We start from the raw sequence: 20,698 nt of genomic DNA on the forward strand, positions 1-20,698 counted from the left end.
AGTTTATTTAATGCTGACAGTAATTCAGAAGAAATCATGTAGTGTCGTCATTCGACCAAATAATGATGAGTCGGATTTTGTGTTGCTTGCAACTTTAAATGTTACAGAATGTTATTATGTTATCCTTAGTAAGAATGTTATAAAGAATATTTCGTAACACTTTATAGGTTTGCTATGAACTTCATACTAAGTACCAAATGCTCAGTTCCAGTCCTTTATTAGTCGTTTAAAATTTTCTTACAGAATTAATGCAATCATCCATTTATTGTTCACATTTTGTAAGACAAAAATACCATACCAAAAGGTGCATATTTTTTTTCTCGAAACTTGTACAGTTAGACACACGATTATTTATTATGCGTTTATTTTGTGTACATCGTGTAAAAAACGCCAAACAAGCCGATCTCATGTTATGATTTTATTTTCATACCGACATACCTTTTAAAATATATAAGTAGTTCGTAACTAGTTAACAAATTACGTCATCGTCGGAGGTAACTGTACGTTCAACATAACAAAGCGCCTTATAGATCTGCTTCTGTTTTTTTGAGACAAAGAAAACTTATTTGTATCTAGTTACTTACCGAAATATAAGTTTCGTTAAGGATTATAAGTAGTCAGTAAACTGTCTGGCTCGGGTCTCAGCCCCATCCTACTACGTTATGGGATACGTGGCCTCTCCTTTGGGTTAAAGCGAACATATCTTAAAGCCGATCAGTTACCTCCATCTTAGAATACATGGAGCCGTACCTACGTTCCCAGAACTCCGTTAAAGCAAAGTGCTTGACCATTTGAAACTGAAAGTCGTCTAAATAATATTAAATAATTTAGTACGTACCTCAAAGAAAACACCACACTTCTACATTACAAAGATTAATCTATTAACGCTGTTTAGGAAATACTCCGTACGAATCACATAAAATACAAAATGGAGTGTTAGTGGTAAAGTAAATGGTACATCGGCTTTAAAGTGTGAAACTCGGAGGTAATTTTACTCGGGCGAAACGCAAATAATACACAACACTTTCACTGCTAAGATTGTTCAGAAATATGAATTATAACAATAGGGACATTTGACTCTGTATATGACTAAACATTACTGAGATCTTGCTGTTGGTCTACTCGGTTGGAAAGCCTTGTGGCTTTACAACCGAGAAGACCAACAGCAAGATCTTTATTTATTCCTGTGAGAACCTCGCATTTCAAAGAGAGTAGATAAGATTTTGTATGAGGTTTTGACGTCTTGAATCATTTTACCCGACTACCAAAATCGATTCTGTTTCGTCTTGTCTGTAATCTCCTTATGTAAATGTTTCCCACTGACTCCCTCTGTCCCGTCAGAAATTCTATTGCATCTGCGGCTTAGTGTTTCTCCAATACGAAAAATTATATTACTATACGAAGTGTTTTCAATTTAATTGCATTAAATGTTATACCGTTAAATTGATTTGTGTTGGCTTCTGCCGTCAATGCTTGGATTTATGTCGTAAAAATAAGAAATATAAACAACCCTGTACCAATATGGCGGTATTCTGGGTTGTAGCTCCGTTGCAGTCTGGTAGAAGTTTACCAACGTTTCAGAAGTCCTTGCTGCAACCATGATCAGGGCGGTGAATGACCGACGTCGGTAAAATTCTACTCAGCGCCGTGAAAATTTAAAATCCTAATTAATCCTGTATTACGTTGTTTTTCGCGCTGTTTTTTTTTAAAAAAAATATATAGACGTAAACGTAATGAAACAATGGAATCATTAACAATCAGAACAGAAATATACTTTTTCTGACAATGCTAATCCTGATTTTGGGTGCTTGCCCCGTGCGTTTTGCACAACACTCTTCACTTCAGCTCTGATGATGGCAACAGTATATTCCTCCGAAACACCTCCCACTTCCGCACGATGCAGGAACCCAACAGTGGAATGGACGTTAACGATGAATCACAGTGTGAGCTTGATATCAATTTATTCATCGTCTTGTCACCATAAAGAAAGAAACTTGTAAGACTACAGACGATTTCCATCTGCAAAAGAAATTGTGTTCGAAATTATTTCATCCCAGCTGATAGGTCGCTTTAGCGCAGGAGAAACTCATGTAAAAATTGTATTTGTTAGCAGTAAATGAACTTGGAGGTAGATGGCGTGTGAAAAATAAGAAATAACGCAAAAGAAAAATGTTTACGTCTTCATTCGAGTTCAATTTTTGGACCTTTGTTCAGATGCCACGCAAAACGAATCATTATAATCATCATGTTTGATGACAGTGCGTAGGATTCGGAACTACACCGTTCTTGGAAATCTGTAAGATAACGTGTTCAGTTCCTCTCCCCCCCCCAAAGCAGGCAGTGGGAGGGCTAATCTATGCGTCCCACGTAACTCTCTTCCTGAGCGAAACACAGTTGAACATATTTATTATTTCCATTACAGCCAGCTCATCTGTGTACCAACCACACAGCATTCGTCTTGCTGTGGCGAAAATATTTAAGAACGGTAAATAAACAATCACATTGTTCAATGATCCATTTCATTTCCACATTTTCAGTAGTACAAATTACGACTATTTTAAATTCGTCGGATTGACACATAACCTCAATGTTTCTCTAATCGACATGTTTATAATTGTGAACGTTAAGGTTTACGTAGAATAAGTAGGAATGTTTATGATCTATCCCTGTACAACGCATAACACATCCAATTGGCGGTTCAGTGGCTATCGACATCAAATCTGAAGTTAAGTATAGACTTCCGGCTGTCGCTTTCGGATTGACGTCTTCTAGTTATTAGTTTACGTTCTGCAGAACGTCTCTAGGAATTAGTACATCAGCTATGTTGGTTCGTTGATAGTAGCAAATTAACAAGTATAAGATAAGGTCGCATGATTTGTATTCAAAGTTCCATCACTTAGTTCTAAAGATCAAGGTACAGAGAACATATCGTAATGAAGATTTTTAAAGGTTTAATTAAAGAGGAGACCGTATTACACTGTTACAATTAGTATCTCTTCAACATACACTTATTTATTGACTCTTACCCCATTTATATTCTTAACAAAAATAAATGAGCGATTTGTAATAAAATCCAGCGAAATACATGAACATACATTATAAACGTTTTCTTTCTTCTCGAGTGATTCAATTGTTTATCGGAATCTGTTGCGAGAACAGTATCGATTCCAGAGGTCCTTGACTTTTTATTACAGACTGATCACTGAATTAAGTGTATAGTCCACGACATATGTTGAAATGTCTTTTAATATGTTACTACTTTTTCAACAAAATGTCAGTCATCTTTACTTTTGAACAATGCGAATATGCCCTCATTGTCTTCACGTAATGTAAATTGGTAACAATATACAACAGTGCCATCTGGCTGTTTGGTGACGAAAATTATGCACATAAATGGATTGTTAAATTATTAATTACGTTGTTATTCTGGATAGTAACGTTTCGCGGAGTTGTAGTTTTATACCAGCGTTTCGGAGAAACATAATGTGCCATCTTCACAACCCTGAAACTGTTATTGCAGTACAATGTAACAAGTACTGAAAAATCTTAACCTCAAAAAGTTACACGGCTGGCAAGTTGGTATTTCTGATGGTAGTCTATTAAGGTGGGGTGACGTAATATCGATATGAATGTTCGACCTCTCGCAAGATTTTATATTATAAAGAAAGGAAGAACATACAAATCGAACTTCGTGCATCAAACAAGACTTTTTTTTTAGAAAGAAATAAATTGCAGAAATTTGTTTCACTGTAACTTTTTCCACTATCCTCACTTTGAATTGAACCACGAATACAGATTCTGAACAAAAGAATAACGAACATGAATGTGTTAGACTGGGTTATTTTCCATGTATCATGTCTTCCGGTCGGGAGCATTTCTGAGGAATGAGTAGTAGTGTACGGTATGAACAGGCTACTCGCTGTCGAGTCGCTTCTGCTAGTTGGAACTTTGCTCGCTTGCATTTTATCAGGCACATTTAGATCAAATTCCACACAGCAGTCATTCGCCACTAGCCGTTATCCATTGGTCTACTCGGATCATAAATAATCGAGCATCATTCACGTGGTAATAAAATCCAAGCTTTCGAATGGGTGGTTGAAAGGAAACACATTCCATGTTTACTACTCATACACGATCATAGTTTTTCTTCAACTTATTACCCTTGGCTGTTACTGTTTGCAACACTGTCGCACCGTACGTTATTTACTAATACTGTAAGCTGTGTTGACCCCAGAGTTAAAGAAATGCAGCGAAGTGGAATAACAGCTGTGGATTATTTTTTTGTGAAGTATTTTCTTTGTCAGTCGAGGGTTAAATTTTGTTTTTTATTCAAAAAACATGTGAAATAAATACACCTTATACTTAAGTCTGACATTCCTTTTATCCTTTATGGCTGCGAACTATTGATTTTAAAAGAATCTGATTTCTAATATTCGTACTTTGGAAGTTTTTCATTTCTGACGATACAAGAATTCCAGTTACTTTACATCGACTAATAAGGGCTCATTTTACTTCGAAATGTAAGTAATCGTGAAGGCCTAAAACATTCAAAAACAGGGTTTTTTTTCTGTAATCTGTGTACGCACGTCGTAAAATTTGTTGTGACTCGTGTCTCCGTTAATTGTCTCCTGACCATCGTGGTATTAAATGCGAAAGTAATGCTTCACATCTTTTTAGATGGGAGCGAAATTTCAGTTTTATTCCGAGTAATACACGTTGAAGACGTGATATAGAAGTAACGTGGGAGGAGGTATCTTGGACATAGGCCTTTGGCTTTATTAGAGATGAAGGATAGGAAAGGCTTACGGGAAAATGTGCACTGGATCTGCGTGGTCTCTAGCAGGAGACCACGCCTTCGACGACCACCAGTTCGCGTGATGAGATGCTATGTACTTATAGTAGACTCCCGATTATCCCGGGGGCAGATTAACAGCTGTGTATCTGGTTTAAAAGAAAATTAAAAATTAGTCTAGAACAACGTTTAAAAATAACAGTGACATTATGTAACGTATTAAATCAGTTGTTGCTAAAACCTTAAGTTAGAAAGTTATTGCTATCCCCCTGGAATCCTTTTCTTTTTAAAGTTGTTACGTAATGTATTAAAATTTATACAAAATTATTTTCGTTCTTAGTAATTCTTTAACAAGTTTAGTGTGAATGCAAATAAAGTTAATTACCGATATGTTAGGATACTGTCCAGTGAAACGACGTGGTGTTGTAATAAAAATAGTACAAGTTATGTAAGAAGTTGAACAAGCGAGCCAAGTTAGGCTTCAGTATACTAAATCTGTCCCTGGTGCACGTGGGGGTCACCAGAAGTTCGTCAACACCATCAAGACTTCAGAGTCTAACGTATATTTATTGTCTTCAGATAAAGAAAATATGGCTACCAAATTCAAGGTCACAGGTTTGATTTATTTCACAGTACAGACAAACAAGTTATGCCCCGAAAAGTTTGTGGACAGTGTCTGATATATCAAATATATCACTGCGCGTAATGATGAAGAACGTGATATTCTTGTAGAATTTATGGAGAGAGAAAGGGACAAGATAATTTAACGTTTTCATGGCCACAGAGAGAAGAAGAATGTCATATTCTCTCTGGTTATTCTTTGTCTAGTGTCAGCCCAATCGTTTCATCGAAGGAGTGGATGACTACATTCTACTTGTGATATAAAAATTATAAAACATTGTCTCCTATTCAGTCGCATGGTGATGTGCTGACTTTATAAGTATTATAAATCAACACCGATACGTCACAAGGCCCATTAGCTCTCAGGTAACTAACTGGGCTCGTACACATGGGGTTATAGAATCGAATTTTGTGTAGGTGAAAACTGTTTTCTTTTACGCAGCCGCCATGTTGTTTTACATTTAACGAAATTCTACAAACCTCTATCACCATGTATGGCCGTTTTTTTTTGCAAGTGGCGCTAGTGTCGTTCCCACCTCACAAATTTGTTTATCCGCCAAGGTGGTATTACCGTTTGTGGGAAATTTGAAAGTACGATTTTAGGGTCGTCCCCGATGGCACACTACCCATACGAAATTTCATCACAATCCGCCCAACGGTTCTCGAGTTGTCACGCGAATAACGCATTTAATTGTCTTAAACGGCAGATGATCTGTTAGGTTGGCATTCTGATAAAAGTACGTTTTGACTGCATATGAAAGCGGGTGGATGAACGTTAAGGCGATTGCAGAGGGTGGGGGGTTGTGTACGGATAGCGTATGTCGGATCTTCCAAACCACAGACGTAAACTGGCCTTTTCAGTCCATAAAAATCGCTCGCACAAAGAACACGCAGTTCGCATGACACATGAAAGGTAGAAATGACGTTGTTACACCCAACAACAGATGCAAAGAATGTTTGTCGGTTTCCCACAAAACGTCTCCATGGCAAGTGGAGCCATCTGTTTCGTTCCTGACGGGCGTTGGAAGCGCTCTCCCGGAAACCCACGTCATAAGAGAATAACAGCGAACCGCATGCACTAGAAACAACATAAAAAAAGAACTCGTACTGGCTTGATTATTTTTGTGGTACCAATTTGCTAACCCCTAATTGACATTTTCAAGCGTTCTTTACACTCTAGAATATACCACCTCTAGGACCCGTCCACGTCTGTTAAGGCTTTGACCGGGATGTTCTTTTGTTAAATCTTATGTGGTACCGCCTGATTCGACTTCTAATGGTTAAGTGAAGTGTTTTCTTCGCGGTACGGTCTGGATTCGTAAATATTATGAAGACGAGCTTCGGCTTCAAAGGGTTAACCAGCTGATTTTCGTAATGGTGAGGTGTAGTGTTTTCTTCGCGGTACGGACTGAATTCATAAATAATATTCAGACGATCTTCGGCTTCAAAGGGTTAATCGCGTTGTTTCTAGGAGATACGAAACGAATGGGACATATTGCTTTATCTGTCGACACTGATTCTGTTGTTATTCATTGCTGGGTTGGACACACGTTATCGCCCTGGTGGAGGCTCTAAGAACTCGTCCGCTAGATTTTGCGCAACATCCCAGAAAAGGCATCGTTATCTGTGTAATTATTTGAGATATAAGTTCCTTGGTCCACCCTGGGTTTGTTTGTAATGTTTTCAAATAGAAGACTTGTAGGTTATTTCTACAGGAACCTAAACATACTTCAGCATATATTGGTGTCGAACTGAGGAGTTTTCAAAGTGAAGCTGGACTGTGTGATTTTACGGAGGTAACACGATATCATCTTCACTAGTATCCGCCCAGTACTACGTAATCGGCAAACAATTTTGCTTTGTGTATGACCTCACAGTTCTAGGAAATTACTGGTAATTGAGGACTTTGGACTTGAAATGTTATACAGAATTGAAATATGAGATAAATGTTTTCAGCAAGGCGTGTACAAGCAGTTCGTAACGGTCTTAGTAGTTTGTCCACTAAGAAAATTAACGTGAGGATGAAGGACAAGTTAGCAGCTTCCTGTGACAAGTATAATTAAGTCTTTTTCCGTTCGTTTCACTGAATTTATAAATCATGTTGGTTGTTGAACTTTTGAGTCATATTTCCAAAGCGCCAATAAAGTTGAATTTACACGCTTTGAAATTCTACAGCCCAGTAATCGACTGTTATTTGTTTTTGTTGGTTTTTCTTATCACACCCACACCCGGAAAAATAGAAACAATGTCATTTAGAAGACAATAGGTACATTGGATGGGAGGCTGAGTGGACCCCAGATCCTGTCTGGACGCAGAGGCTCCCTCAGTAACAACCACAAATACCCACATTTAGTTTTCACCAAGGATTTCTAATTTATTTATTCTCCAACAAACTAATTTTCAAAATTGTTTTTCATACGTGTATCATTGCATATTGGGACATCCACGTTTAAATATTACTTAGTTTAATTGGGTGAGGCGTATATTTAATACTTAACAAACTGTCCTTAATTTTATGACGTCGTATCTGTTATCCTCCAGAGAATCAGTTGACGTATTTTAATGAAAATTTTTAAAAAAAAAATTACTACATTTATGTGTTGTGGAATGCAAACCTCTGAGGTGGAAGAGATATCAGTGCCACATGTTACAGGTCGGTGAGACATTGGGTGGAAACAGACGAATCAACTCGAAAATATGAAACTTCTCGTCGAATAAATATTTTTGTGGAATAAGTAACGTGCACGCTGTACGAGATGTGGGTAGCGTAATCTCCATTGTGGTAAAAATGTAATCAATTCTCACGGATTTGCCATTTGGTTCAGAGTTAATACGGAATACACACAGAAGTCTGCCATAAAACAGTTTTTCCTTAAATATAATTATCATTGGTTGAGCGAACGTTCTCAACAAGGGAAATGATCTAGCTTCGTTATCTGTCTTTTTATATTTTTTAAAGTTTTACAATTATATTAGTGTTCCCTAGGTGGATTATTTGTTTTTATTTATATTTCTTCATTTATTTTGCTCTGTGTTAATATTGTTTCTATTTTGGGTTTGCCTGTACTTGGCAGTTATATTTAATACTGTACATGTATAAGTTTAGTTAATCCGTTTGTGTAATATTATCCATTATTATTTCACTATTATTGTATATATTATCAGTGTTTGCCTGTTATTGGCTTCTTGCTGTTGGCAAACACGTAAATAAATTAATTGAATTGAATTATTTACTCTTGTTTATTGCCTCAAATCATCAGCTGATTGAATTTCCCCACAGTTTGCTGAGCACACACAAATATAATATTACATGTGATTAATATTCAATTAAAATAATTTTAAGCAAAATTATACTTCAATCATTACGTAATCTCTTTATTTTTATTGTGTAACGCTACAGTTACTCATTTGTTTTGTTTTTTCACCAACGTTTCATTATGCACGTGTAGTAAATAGGTCACTAAATAAGGCGGTTGCCTTATGACTAGAAGTCTGGTGTTCATGACCCGTTATGGTCATGGAATTTTTATCTCTACTGCAACATCCAGGGGTATTGGAATAACATTTATGGAGTTCTCGACCCATAGAGCTCTTTGATGTTGCTTTACGAAGTTCGTAAAAATTCTTTTGTGTTGTCATGTGGCTGAGTTTTTTTTAAGTTTTCGCTATTTAAACTGAACCTCGCGGCGTTAGTAGAGAGATCACCCGATGAAAGATCAATTTTCGATTTTATTCTTAATGCAGCGTCAGAAATATTCTGGAGTTGACAGATCCTGATGTTCGCCCTGCCCTGTTCAGTCGCCGACAGCCGTTGATTTCGCGTTTTGTGTCACAAGAGTAAAAAAATTTTCCAATATGGGTTTGTCGAAATCGGATTCGAATTTTCGCGTTAAAAAATAAATGCGAACAAAGTATTTTCCGAACATACACAATCCTGTCAAACACGCTGATGTTTATAAATCGAAAGACTCTTTAGTGTTTTTGTTTGTATTTGTACTTGTAACCTTTTTTTAAAACATATGCCTGAGTGTAATTCAACTCTGTGATGTTTTTTATGTTTCAGGATAACTTATAAGCAGTTCCTTGATAATTGAACATTTTTGACTGCGAATACATTTAATTTTGTCCTAGAATCATCGAGATGCCATTACATATACCGGAATCGATCTATTATTACTATCGATCTGTTATTAATATCGATCTATTATTATTATTATCGATCTATTATTATAATCGATGTATTATTGTGTTGTTCAACACGTGTGGCTTTGACAGGAGGCTTACTGATCCACGAGTAGAGTTTGGTCGTATTTACTCAGTCCCGCCTCCAATAATTTAACCAGACAGTCTGCCGCCTGTGAGCTATTGGGCTATTTTTATTCAAATCGTCTTTATAAACACACATCAAAACGGAAGGCTTAGTCTAAATTAAAATACATCCTTCATATTATCTTTTATAATTTACGTTAATAGGTCTACGAACTGAATTTAATATCTCAAAGTATTTGTTTCTCAGTCTAATTGTCCGCTTTGATAATTCTAGAGTTTTAAGTTTTATTTTTATGTGTTTATCGTATTTTAGATATAACTTGTTGCTTATATGACTGGTGTTTTTGTTTTACGGTGATAAATTTATGATGTTTATTGTTTTTTGGGTGTTTTTACAGCGTGGAAGTACCGATGTTTTATAAGAACATTCTGCTTTCATTATCGGGTGTAATTAGACTGTTCGGTGTAAAGATTTCAGGTTAATTTATTTTGAAATTGTGCAATGTCTCTCGAATATAAAGACGCTGCATAACCTTTTCCTATAAAGCAGTGGTATTCAACCTTTTTTGTTCGCGTGCCCCCAGATATAATTTCTCTTCAATTTTGTACCCCCAAAGTTGTTGGTGTATAATTCAAGTTATACGTAGTATATAATCTACATCTAAAATAAATTACATTACTGATTATTCAGTGTTTATCATAAAATAATATATATATATTTTAAATTTCACGTACCCCCTAAGATGTCTTTGCGTACCCCCAGATATAATTTCTCCTCAACTTTGTACCCCCAGAGTTGTTGGTGTATAATTCAAGTTATACGTAGTATATAATCTACATCTAAAATAAATTACATTACTGATTATTCAGTGTTTATCATAAAATAATATATATATATTTTAAATTTCACGTACCCCCTAAGATGTCTTTGCGTACCTCCAGATATAATTTCTCCTCAACTTTGTACCCCCAGAGTTGTTGGTGTATAATTCAAGTTATACATAGTATATAATCTACATCTAAAATAAATTAAATAAATTACATTACTGATTATTCAGTGTTTATCATAAAATAATATATTATTTTAAATTTTACGTACCCCCTAAGATGTCTTCTCGTACCCCCAGATATAATTTCTCGTCAACTTTGTACCCCCAAAGTTGTTGGTGTATAATTCAAGTTATACGTAGTATATAATCTACATCTAAAATAAATTACATTACTGATTATTCAGTGTTTATCATAAAATAATATATATATTTTTTAAATTTCACGTACCCCCTAAGATGTCTTTGCGTACCTCCAGATATAATTTCTCCTCAACTTTGTACCCCCAGAGTTGTTGGTGTATAATTCAAGTTATACATAGTATATAATCTACATCTAAAATAAATTAAATAAATTACATTACTGATTATTCAGTGTTTATCATAAAATAATATATTATTTTAAATTTTACGTACCCCCTAAGATGTCTTCTCGTACCCCCAGATATAATTTCTCGTCAACTTTGTACCCCCAAAGTTGTTGGTGTATAATTCAAGTTATACGTAGTATATAATCTACATCTAAAATAAATAAAATAAATTACATTACTGATTATTTAGTTTATCATAAAATAATATATTTTTTAAAATTTCACGTACCCCCTAAGATGTCTTCGCGTACCCCCGGGGGTACGCGTACCCCAGGTTGAATACCACTGCTATAAAGGATAGCACAGAAGTTTCGAGTTGAACTCACAATTCTATTGTTCTAGCAGCTCAAGACCACACGTACTTATGTCAGCGTAGTACGAATTTAACTTATAAGTTGCCAGTTTATTACTTGATTGATTTTTGTTTGAGCTCTCCGTATTGCCCGTGCTTCTGTAATAGGCATAAAGACTTAAGATTCCTTTGACGTGACTGGTTCACGCGTAATGTACTGTTACAGTAACAAAGGACTCAGACGTCCTTACATATTAAGCTCTGTATAACAGGCACATGATTGCTATAGAACAGGTTTTCCGGAGCTCTGTTATTCGTAATGCATATCTTCATCTAACAAAAGCCGGTTTTAAACTCCTGAGTGTGGACAGGATGACTCGGTCTTAAAACAAAGTGTGATGTATAGTCCACGCAATAGTTTATGGCCGGTGGAATTTTCAAGGGGAAGGCTAGGAGCGAGTCACTTGTGCTGACTGCACAGAGGAGCGGACTGAACGCCCAAACAAAAGAAATACGCTGACCGTGCCACCTCAGGTACACAGAGTAGGCTCGTCCGCTAGCTTCTCCACCGGCCACAAACTACTACGCCGACTATACCATAGAACATAACGAGTTTCCTCCTCGGTGGAGTTGATCGTTAGATTTTTTTTTTGAAAGAAATGTTTCTTCTTGGTTAGTCGCCAGTTCTATGAGTTGTTGAATTGCTTTAGAAGAGAGTAGATTACGACAGCGAAATTCTTGGTCCTCCTTACCGAAAATCGTCTTATCTGAAAATACATTATAAGGTGAGATATTAGGTTCTCATGGCGGCGAATATGTAGATATCCTCTGGGAAGTTTACCGACTTCTCAGAGGTGCTTACTGCCTCCATATCAGGTTAAACATGACGGCAGTAAGCACGCAAAATGTATGTAAACTTCTACTAGTCTACACGGCGCAAAATCTCAGATAATTCATCTTGAAAACGTTAGAATGTTTAGGAAATTAAATCATTTAAACTGAAGCTGTGTTAGACCGAGTTCTTGTTTGCCCTGTGGACCTGCTGTATTCGCCCTTTGCTATAAATTAACGCAGTTATTGATACGTAGTTGTTAAATCCCTATGACCCTACTAAGATTGTTTTCAATTTTAGATTATTTCCTCGTCATTGGAATTATTTCTGTACTTCGCTGTTGACTAACTGGGCTGAATCATACGCAATGCAATGTAAACGTTTGGTTTGTGTATTACGAAAAGGGAATATTAAATCTTGCATGATTACGTTAGCTGATATAGTGATTCATAAAGAATTCTCGTAGCCGCGTTTCAGATAGGGAACACCTCACGACTTATATGTGGAAGACGTGGGATGTTTGTGACAGAGACTTGCTTTCCATTACTCAGTATTAATACTTTCGACCGAATAGTTTCCAATGACAAACAAAGTCACGAATTATTCCTGTGTGTACAGAGAGGATGATCCTTTCGTATATCTACCAATATATATATTATCGATTCCACTTATGGATCGATTAACTCTTGTGACATCTATATACAGTGCGTTCACTGATAAAGTTGAACGCAACTGTCAATTCCCGGCTCCCGGAAGGAAATGCCGGGAAAAGACGAGTTGATTTTATAGTTTTTTTTTTAATGGAGAGGTATTTGGTCTCGTATCGGGAAATCCTTTGAGCGCTTGGCGGTGAGTCATGTAATTCCAGCTTGGAAAGTGACTGTTGCTTTTAGCTTTATCAGTGAACGCCCTGTATATGAATACCCATTGTTTAAATGAAGAGAAAAGTTAACGAAAGTTCTCATCGTCGGCGTCTGGTGTGTTATGCATAAGAGACGTAATTCGATGGCAGTTTGCTTGAGAAACAAGTCATGATTTCTCTTTTTTTTTTAAACTAGAATTCCACTACAACGTTGTTTTAAAGTGACAACGTACTTTTCCATTATTCTAATTCCCCTCAAAGTATAACAAGAAGTTTGGAAACTTAAGTTACGTGTTTTTTGTGCTGAAAGTAATTTGCTTTTGTTGTGAAGGACCAACATGTTCTGAAACTATGTAACTTTTTAACTGATTAATTTTAGCCTTGAATTGAAGTCTGAGAAGCTACAACAAGTGATAATGAACCTGACATTTCACTGGTTTGCTTATCTCTTCATAATTTTCTTATGTGTATATTTTTCGTGTGTACTTATCGATATAAGTGACTCGCTTTCGTAAACGAATTCCATTGAAAATATTGGAAAATGTCAATAAAAGCCCAAATACTTATAATTCCGTACGAATTGAGATAGTGTACAGACAGAATTAGTATCAGTTCGAATCCCGCTCAAGGCTTGGATGTTTGCCCTCGTTTTTGTATGTTTTTTTTAATATGTAGTTCTCGCAATGGGATGATTATCCCTCCAAGGATTTCTACCACACATCTCAGGAGCATTGTTTCAGAAACTTAAGATATAATTGTATTTTTCTCTGTTTACAGGGCGGATTTGCTCGGGTACACGAATTAATTGATCTCACTACCAACACTGTGTACGCCGGAAAAATCATTCCCAAGAACCGAATCACGAAAAGGCATCATATGCAAAAGGTAAGAATATTATATTTTCGTGAACCATTTTACGGAATTTTTAACGCCATTACGTCTTGAATTATGTGCTGATTGGCACAAATTGGTTTTGTAATTTTAATCTGGCAGCGAGCAGTTATTTATCGCTTTAAAAAAAACATGAAAATAAGTAGAATTTGAGGTTCACACGGCGGTAAATATGAAGATATCTGTCTTCTGGGTTGTAGTGTAGTTTAGTCGGTTTTATGACGTTTCAGAAGTACTTGCTACTTCCATCCTCAGAGCGAGTCATGTCAAATTTTACCCATTAGGTAATGGTCATATACTATAAAAGCAATTTGGGTTTTCTGTGAATTTAAGACTTACGTAAGCGAAATGTCGATCTAACCTGCATTTATGAGAATCGTAGAAGTAGAATGATGTTAGATTTAAATAGGATACGTAGATTTCAAATTTAAGTTTTGTGAGAGCCCATTTATCGATTTTTATATACTAATAAAGCTGATAGGGTTTTACTTATTTCAAGTTCTTAAATTTTTAATGAAATTCTGTTCGTCTTTTATAAGGTGTTTCGAATATATGGCATGATAATGTTGGAAGTTTACAATGGAGATAAAATTTGTACGTCAAAAGATTTGTTTGAAGAATTTAATACTTAAGTGGTCTGAGACAAGAGAATGATTTATCGCCATTGGCCATGTTTTTCTTGACGTCACAGCAGAGTTCATCATCATCATCATTCTCACTGCAGTGATAGTCGGAAATGTCACTTTATCGTCATTGTTCAAGTTCACTTAAAATGTTAATTTGTTACTGAGAATGTTCAAAGTATTATTGTAACTTAATACACTAGATAATATGACGTAAATACCACATATAAAATACTTCTATTATTATACAAAGGACGCTGATAAGGAAACACATAAAAATATGTTTAAGGACAGAATTCTAATATAATTTGTAATAAATCCTTCGAAAATGTGACAAAGTACGACAGTAAAATATCTAAGCTTTGTTTTGATGTGATGAAGGACTTTTATTTTTTTTAATGTAAATACGTCTATAAGGAAGGGTCATTCGGCAAAAAAGTGTAACAATGGTTTATCAACAAATAAACAACAATGGTTACCTAAGGAACATCTGTTTACTCGACATTGTTGTTACCTATAAAACATTTCATTACATTACATTCAGCTACCACAGACCCATCTTAAGCGTAACTAATTGAAGTTAAATAAGCAATGTCTTAATCAAACTTTACTCAATTGTAAAGCATGTATAAAGGAAATATTTAGAATAAAGCCAATATATAAACTTCCTTTCCGTATAGACGTATTTACGTCAAATTCTCCGGAACCGTGGTTCCACTGACAACTTTTTGCCATTCGTTTCGAAAACTTCTGTGATCTTATAGGTTATGACGCAAACCAACGAACAATATATCGGAGGACGAAGTTTTTGTTAAAGGTGCACTTATGATTTGGGAGTGGTTATGTAAATAACAGACTAATAGCAATATGTATTGGGTTTATCCGTTTGCTTAACACAGAGACGATAAAATGCATTAGTAAATTTGTATGTAATATATACTTAATCTGTAGTTGAACGCTGTGGAGTTGTAAAACGTTTAAAAACAAACTGGCTTAATGTTGAATGATGCAAAGAAATACGTTGACATTGTATGATTTATTATCTTAAAAGTATGTCCCCCAGTGATTTGATAAATGTCACAAAATACGTATTTTAATTTATAAGCCGGTGTTGCGTTTCGATAGGCGGCCCTCTGGTATGTAAATGTCAACTTCGCTGGTGGGGGGACTGAGTTAGCCTTGCCAGATCGAGATAAGAACGTGTTTAGAATGCGTGTTCTATTTGGAGCGTTTTCGGATAAGTTCCAAAATATGTGTTCCAGTATGTGCCTTTTTTTTAATGGTTATAACAAATTAAACACGGTTTTTAATATCTATTAAAATTGTAGTTACATTCGTGTTACGTGTTTTTAATTTGATATTTATACTTGAACGTCCGGTTTATATTAAAACAGGGGCAGGTTTAGGTTATGCGTGGGGCCCATTACGTTCAGATAATATCAATGCAGAACCTTAAAATAGTCTGGCTTGATTTGGTTCTCACTTTTATGTCAGGATATTTATGCTAGTTCTGTAACATTACTCTACATAGGTAATTAATGACTCTATGACGTAATCCTATCACGTAATCAGTGGCATTGTATGTTCCTTTTAGTGCCAACATCGATTAAAGTTACGGAGCTGTAGAGTAAAAAATGTATCTTTGTGTTAATGTTCATGTAATTACTCTAACTCAGCAGATGTCTTCAAGTACACAAAACAGGATTGTAGATGGACTCCTAGCTTGGCAGGGCACCTCGCATTTCAGGCTACACGTGTAGAAATATCTTAAGTAGCAGTTCCCAATGGACTGTCCGCGGAATTGGCCTCTATGGTCGCCGGACCTCACTCCCTTAGATTTATGGGAGGGAGGCGAATGAACACTAAAATGTTTGATGTTGCAAGAAACGTGGATCTTATATTTCGAAAATCCGTATCTCAGGCCGCCACGGTGGTCTAGCGGTCAGAACGCTAGCCTTGTAATCTTGGGGTCCCGGTTTCAATTCCCGGCGGTAACCGAATTTATAACTTGTGTTGGGCAAGGCCGTGGTCTAGGCAACACGGAGTTTTCCTCCGTGGCATCCCAACAATTACTCCATTCACACACAGAAGAAGGCAATGGCAAACCACTTCTGGATCATCTGCCAAGAACGTATATGAACAGGTCCCAGTCCGAGAAAAGGATGGAAGGATCCTGTTCATATGGACCTGTCGTCAGACAGAACACTAAATAATAATAAGATGAGGTGGTCTTGCGGTCAGAACGCTGGCCTTGTAATCTTGGGGTCCCGGGTTCAATTCCCGGCGGTGACCGAATTTTTAACTTGTGTTGGGCAAGGCCGTGGTCTAGGCAACACGGAGTTTTCCTCCGGGGGCTTCTTCCCCGGTTTCTTCGTGGCATCCCAACAATTACTCCATTCACACACAGAAGAAGGCAATGGCAAACCACTTCTGGATCATCTGCCAAGAACGTATATGAACAGGTCCTAGTCCGAGAAAAGGATGGAAGGATCCTGTTCATATGGACCTGTCGTCAGACAGAACACTAAATAATAATAAGATGAGGTGGTCTTGCGGTCAGAACGCTGGCCTTGTAATCTTGGGGTCCCGGGTTCAATTCCCGGCGGTGACCGAATTTTTAACTTGTGTTGGGCAAGGCCGTGGTCTAGGCAACACGGAGTTTTCCTCCGGGGGCTTCTTCCCCGGTTTCTCCGTGGCATCCCAACAATTACTCCATTCACACACAGAAGAAGGCAATGGCAAACCACTTCTGGATCATCTGCCAAGAACGTATATGAACAGGTCCCAGTCCGAGAAAAGGATGGAAGGATCCTGTTCATATGGACCTGTCGTCAGACAGAACACTAAATAATAATAAGATGAGGTGGTCTTGCGGTCAGAACGCTGGCCTTGTAATCTTGGGGTCCCGGGTTCAATTCCCGGCGGTGCCCGAATTTATAACTTGTGTTGGGCAAGGCCGTGGTCTAGGCATCACGGAGTTTTCCTCCGTGGCATCCCAACAATTACTCCATTCACACACAGAAGAAGGCAATGGCAAACCACTTCTGGATCATCTGCCAAGAACGTATATGAACAGGTCCCAGTCCGAGAAAAGGATGGAAGGATCCTGTTCATATGGACCTGTCGTCAGACAGAACACTAAATAATAATAAGATGAGGTGGTCTAGCGGTTAGAACGCTGGCCTTGTAATCTTGGGGTCCCGGGTTCAATTCCCGGCGGTGACCGAATTTTTAACTTGTGTTGGGCAAGGCCGTGGTCTAGGCAACACGGAGTTTTCCTCCGGGGGCTTCTTCCCCGGTTTCTCCGTGGCATCCCAACAATTACTCCATTCACACACAGAAGAAGGCAATGGCAAACCACTTCTGGATCATCTGCCAAGAACGTATATGAACAGGTCCCAGTCCGAGAAAAGGATGGAAGGATCCTGTTCATATGGACCTGTCGTCAGACAGAACACTAAATAATAATAAGATGAGGTGGTCTTGCGGTCAGAACGCTGGCCTTGTAATCTTGGGGTCCCGGGTTCAATTCCCGGCGGTGACCGAATTTTTAACTTGTGTTGGGCAAGGCCGTGGTCTAGGCAACACGGAGTTTTCCTCCGGGGGCTTCTTCCCCGGTTTCTCCGTGGCATCCCAACAATTACTCCATTCACACACAGAAGAAGGCAATGGCAAACCACTTCTGGATCATCTGCCAAGAACGTATATGAACAGGTCCTAGTCCGAGAAAAGGATGGAAGGATCCTGTTCATATGGACCTGTCGTCAGACAGAACACTAAATAATAATAATCCGTATCTCCGCGGAAATGTTGAGTAGGATTTATGTTCATGTGATATTTCTGACTGTGGATGAATTTAGAAATAAGATGTTGATGTATTGACAGTCGTCGTTCATTCTGTATGTTGATTCAGAAAGAACTGTGGTAGTTTCTTTTACATTTTAAGTTGTAATGTATTAAAGTCAAAATTGTGTAATTGCATAGTAGTTACATTTTCTCTAAAAAGCCTAATTATTCGAACACAATATATTCCCTGTCTCTAGAAATAATAAACTTAATTTCCCACTGAATGGTATTTTAATCAGTCAGAGGGTATTAATTTATTACAAAACATTCTCGGTTGGTTCTTCGCCGTCATTACAGAACTTAACACGACCTTCACATTTTCATTATCTATTCGGTAATATTTCTTTTTTCATTCTGACATTTATGAAATATTTAACTCACAAGTGACGTGTAGCAACTTAAAACGTCCGTACGTCAGTATCCTCATATAAACTAATTGTACATATTATTCGCTTTTTTAAATTCTTTTTACTCTCGCATTTGGAGATAATCACCTGCGCTTATTACACCGGAGTTTCGTGATGTTATTTGGGAATTCAGTCTTAAATTCTATATTCTTAAGAAAGTATTTTGTTTTGCTGGAATTCTGTCAGTCAACGATACAAATTTTTAAGATGATATAGTTGCGTCATATTGTGAAACCATATATTAATTAATTATTCGGTTTTGGTCCGTCTAATCACAATTCAAATTTAAAATTTACAATTAAGATAATTAAAATATCATTCACTCCAATATGTAAAAATGAATCTGGAAGTGAACATCACCAAAAAGTTGCATATCAGAAATTGTAATTAGGTTTTAAGTTTATAATTTTAACTTTTACACCTGAAGATGGTTTATATAGAAACCGAAACATGTTGTAAAAAGATGTTCCAAATGTAAATCGATTGTTCGATGAGGAACATCAAATGATATTTTAATTATCTTAATTGTAAATTTTAAATTTGAATTGTGATTAGACGGACAAAAACCGAATAATTAATTGATACAAATTTTGCAAGTGTGACGTATGTCTTCTTAAAAAGACGGGAAAATGTTATTATTTAGGTATATTCGTGATACATTACACTTATCTTGTCTGAGGTTTATCGCGGTTTTCCTCAGTATCTCCAGGTAAATACTAGGATAGTACCTTATATTAGGTTTAAGCTTCTTTCCATCTTTTTAATTACCCATTTGACTCTGTATAGTCTGAGCTACCGCACAAACCAAATGTAGGTTATTTTTGTTTGAACAAATAAATGTATCTTGCAGATAAACCGATAATCGGACTCTGGTTTACGTGAATTCTAGCCAAGCCGAGTACCAGAGACCATTCACTACGAGGTTCATTAGCACAACCTCCTGGTTCGATATTCAAGGCCGGTAATGCGATGTTCTGGCAAATCTCCGAAGTTCCTACAACTAAGTATCTTAAAATAGGTCACGGTCTTTTCTACTCTGTGAGTTTTGAGATTCTTACGGGGACGATTTTGAAAGATGGGAATCCTCTGGGATGCTGAGCCTTGTATTCTGATATTGACCGACGTTTCGGAAGAGTGTACTGCCTCTATCGTCGGAATTAAACGTAGATTTGACAGTCATATTCGATAGTTTTGCTGTGACAGTCAAACTCCAATAAAATTGTGGTTGTCAGTAAAACGATTTAGGTAAAGATAAAAGTTTCGTGTGCCTAACGGCAAGGAGACACAGCATCACGCATTACATGCACCGGATGGAGCTATGTGGCCAGTTTTACGCTTCGACCGTTTTTACTCCCCTGGGAAAATGTCTCCTGTACTCGTGGAATAGGAAATTGGATGGGGGTTCACAGTAAGACACTAATTAATCTTCTGGTTGCTAGAACTTTTATTTTTTTTCTGTCAGCTATTATAAAAATCTTATACTTGGCTGCTGAAACTACGTATTTTTCGCAAGTTATGTGTGTAATGGGGGGAGAGGAAAACAAATGTATTAGTTTACAGATAACGATAGGAGATTTAATTTCACGCATTGCGTGACCTTTTCATGTGTAGTGATACAAATTAATGACCCGATTACGTAATTAACCTCAATTTCCACGCTCCTCCCTGTTAAATTGTTGGAACCTGACCAATTTAAATGTAAAGTAACCGTCCTTCACAGCCAAAATTAAAATAGAATCCTCATTTCCTGTTAGAAGTTTTGTATAAAATGGAGCCCGAGAAATATTTTATTGTGTATAGATGTTTTGATATACAGGTAGCCCTCGATTTGCGCCGGTTCAATTTG

At 36.9% G+C, this 20,698-nt stretch overlaps 1 protein-coding gene across 1 annotated transcript in view; it reads left to right on the forward strand.

Annotated features, from left to right (window-relative positions):
* Nucleotides 1-20,698, forward strand: part of LOC110831259 (serine/threonine-protein kinase PLK1) — a 46,343-nt gene that overhangs the window by 1,579 nt on the left and 24,066 nt on the right. The window contains exon 2 of the mRNA XM_022067057.2: nucleotides 13,863-13,970. Coding sequence (XP_021922749.1) covers nucleotides 13,863-13,970 — 108 coding nt within the window. The remainder of the gene's footprint in view (nucleotides 1-13,862; nucleotides 13,971-20,698) is intronic.

Source organism: Zootermopsis nevadensis, unplaced genomic scaffold (assembly GCF_977971745.1).
Source record: "Zootermopsis nevadensis isolate Lab colony 2312 unplaced genomic scaffold, Znev_1.0 Znev_ptg000023l, whole genome shotgun sequence".
Taxonomy (NCBI): domain Eukaryota; kingdom Metazoa; phylum Arthropoda; class Insecta; order Blattodea; family Termopsidae; genus Zootermopsis; species Zootermopsis nevadensis.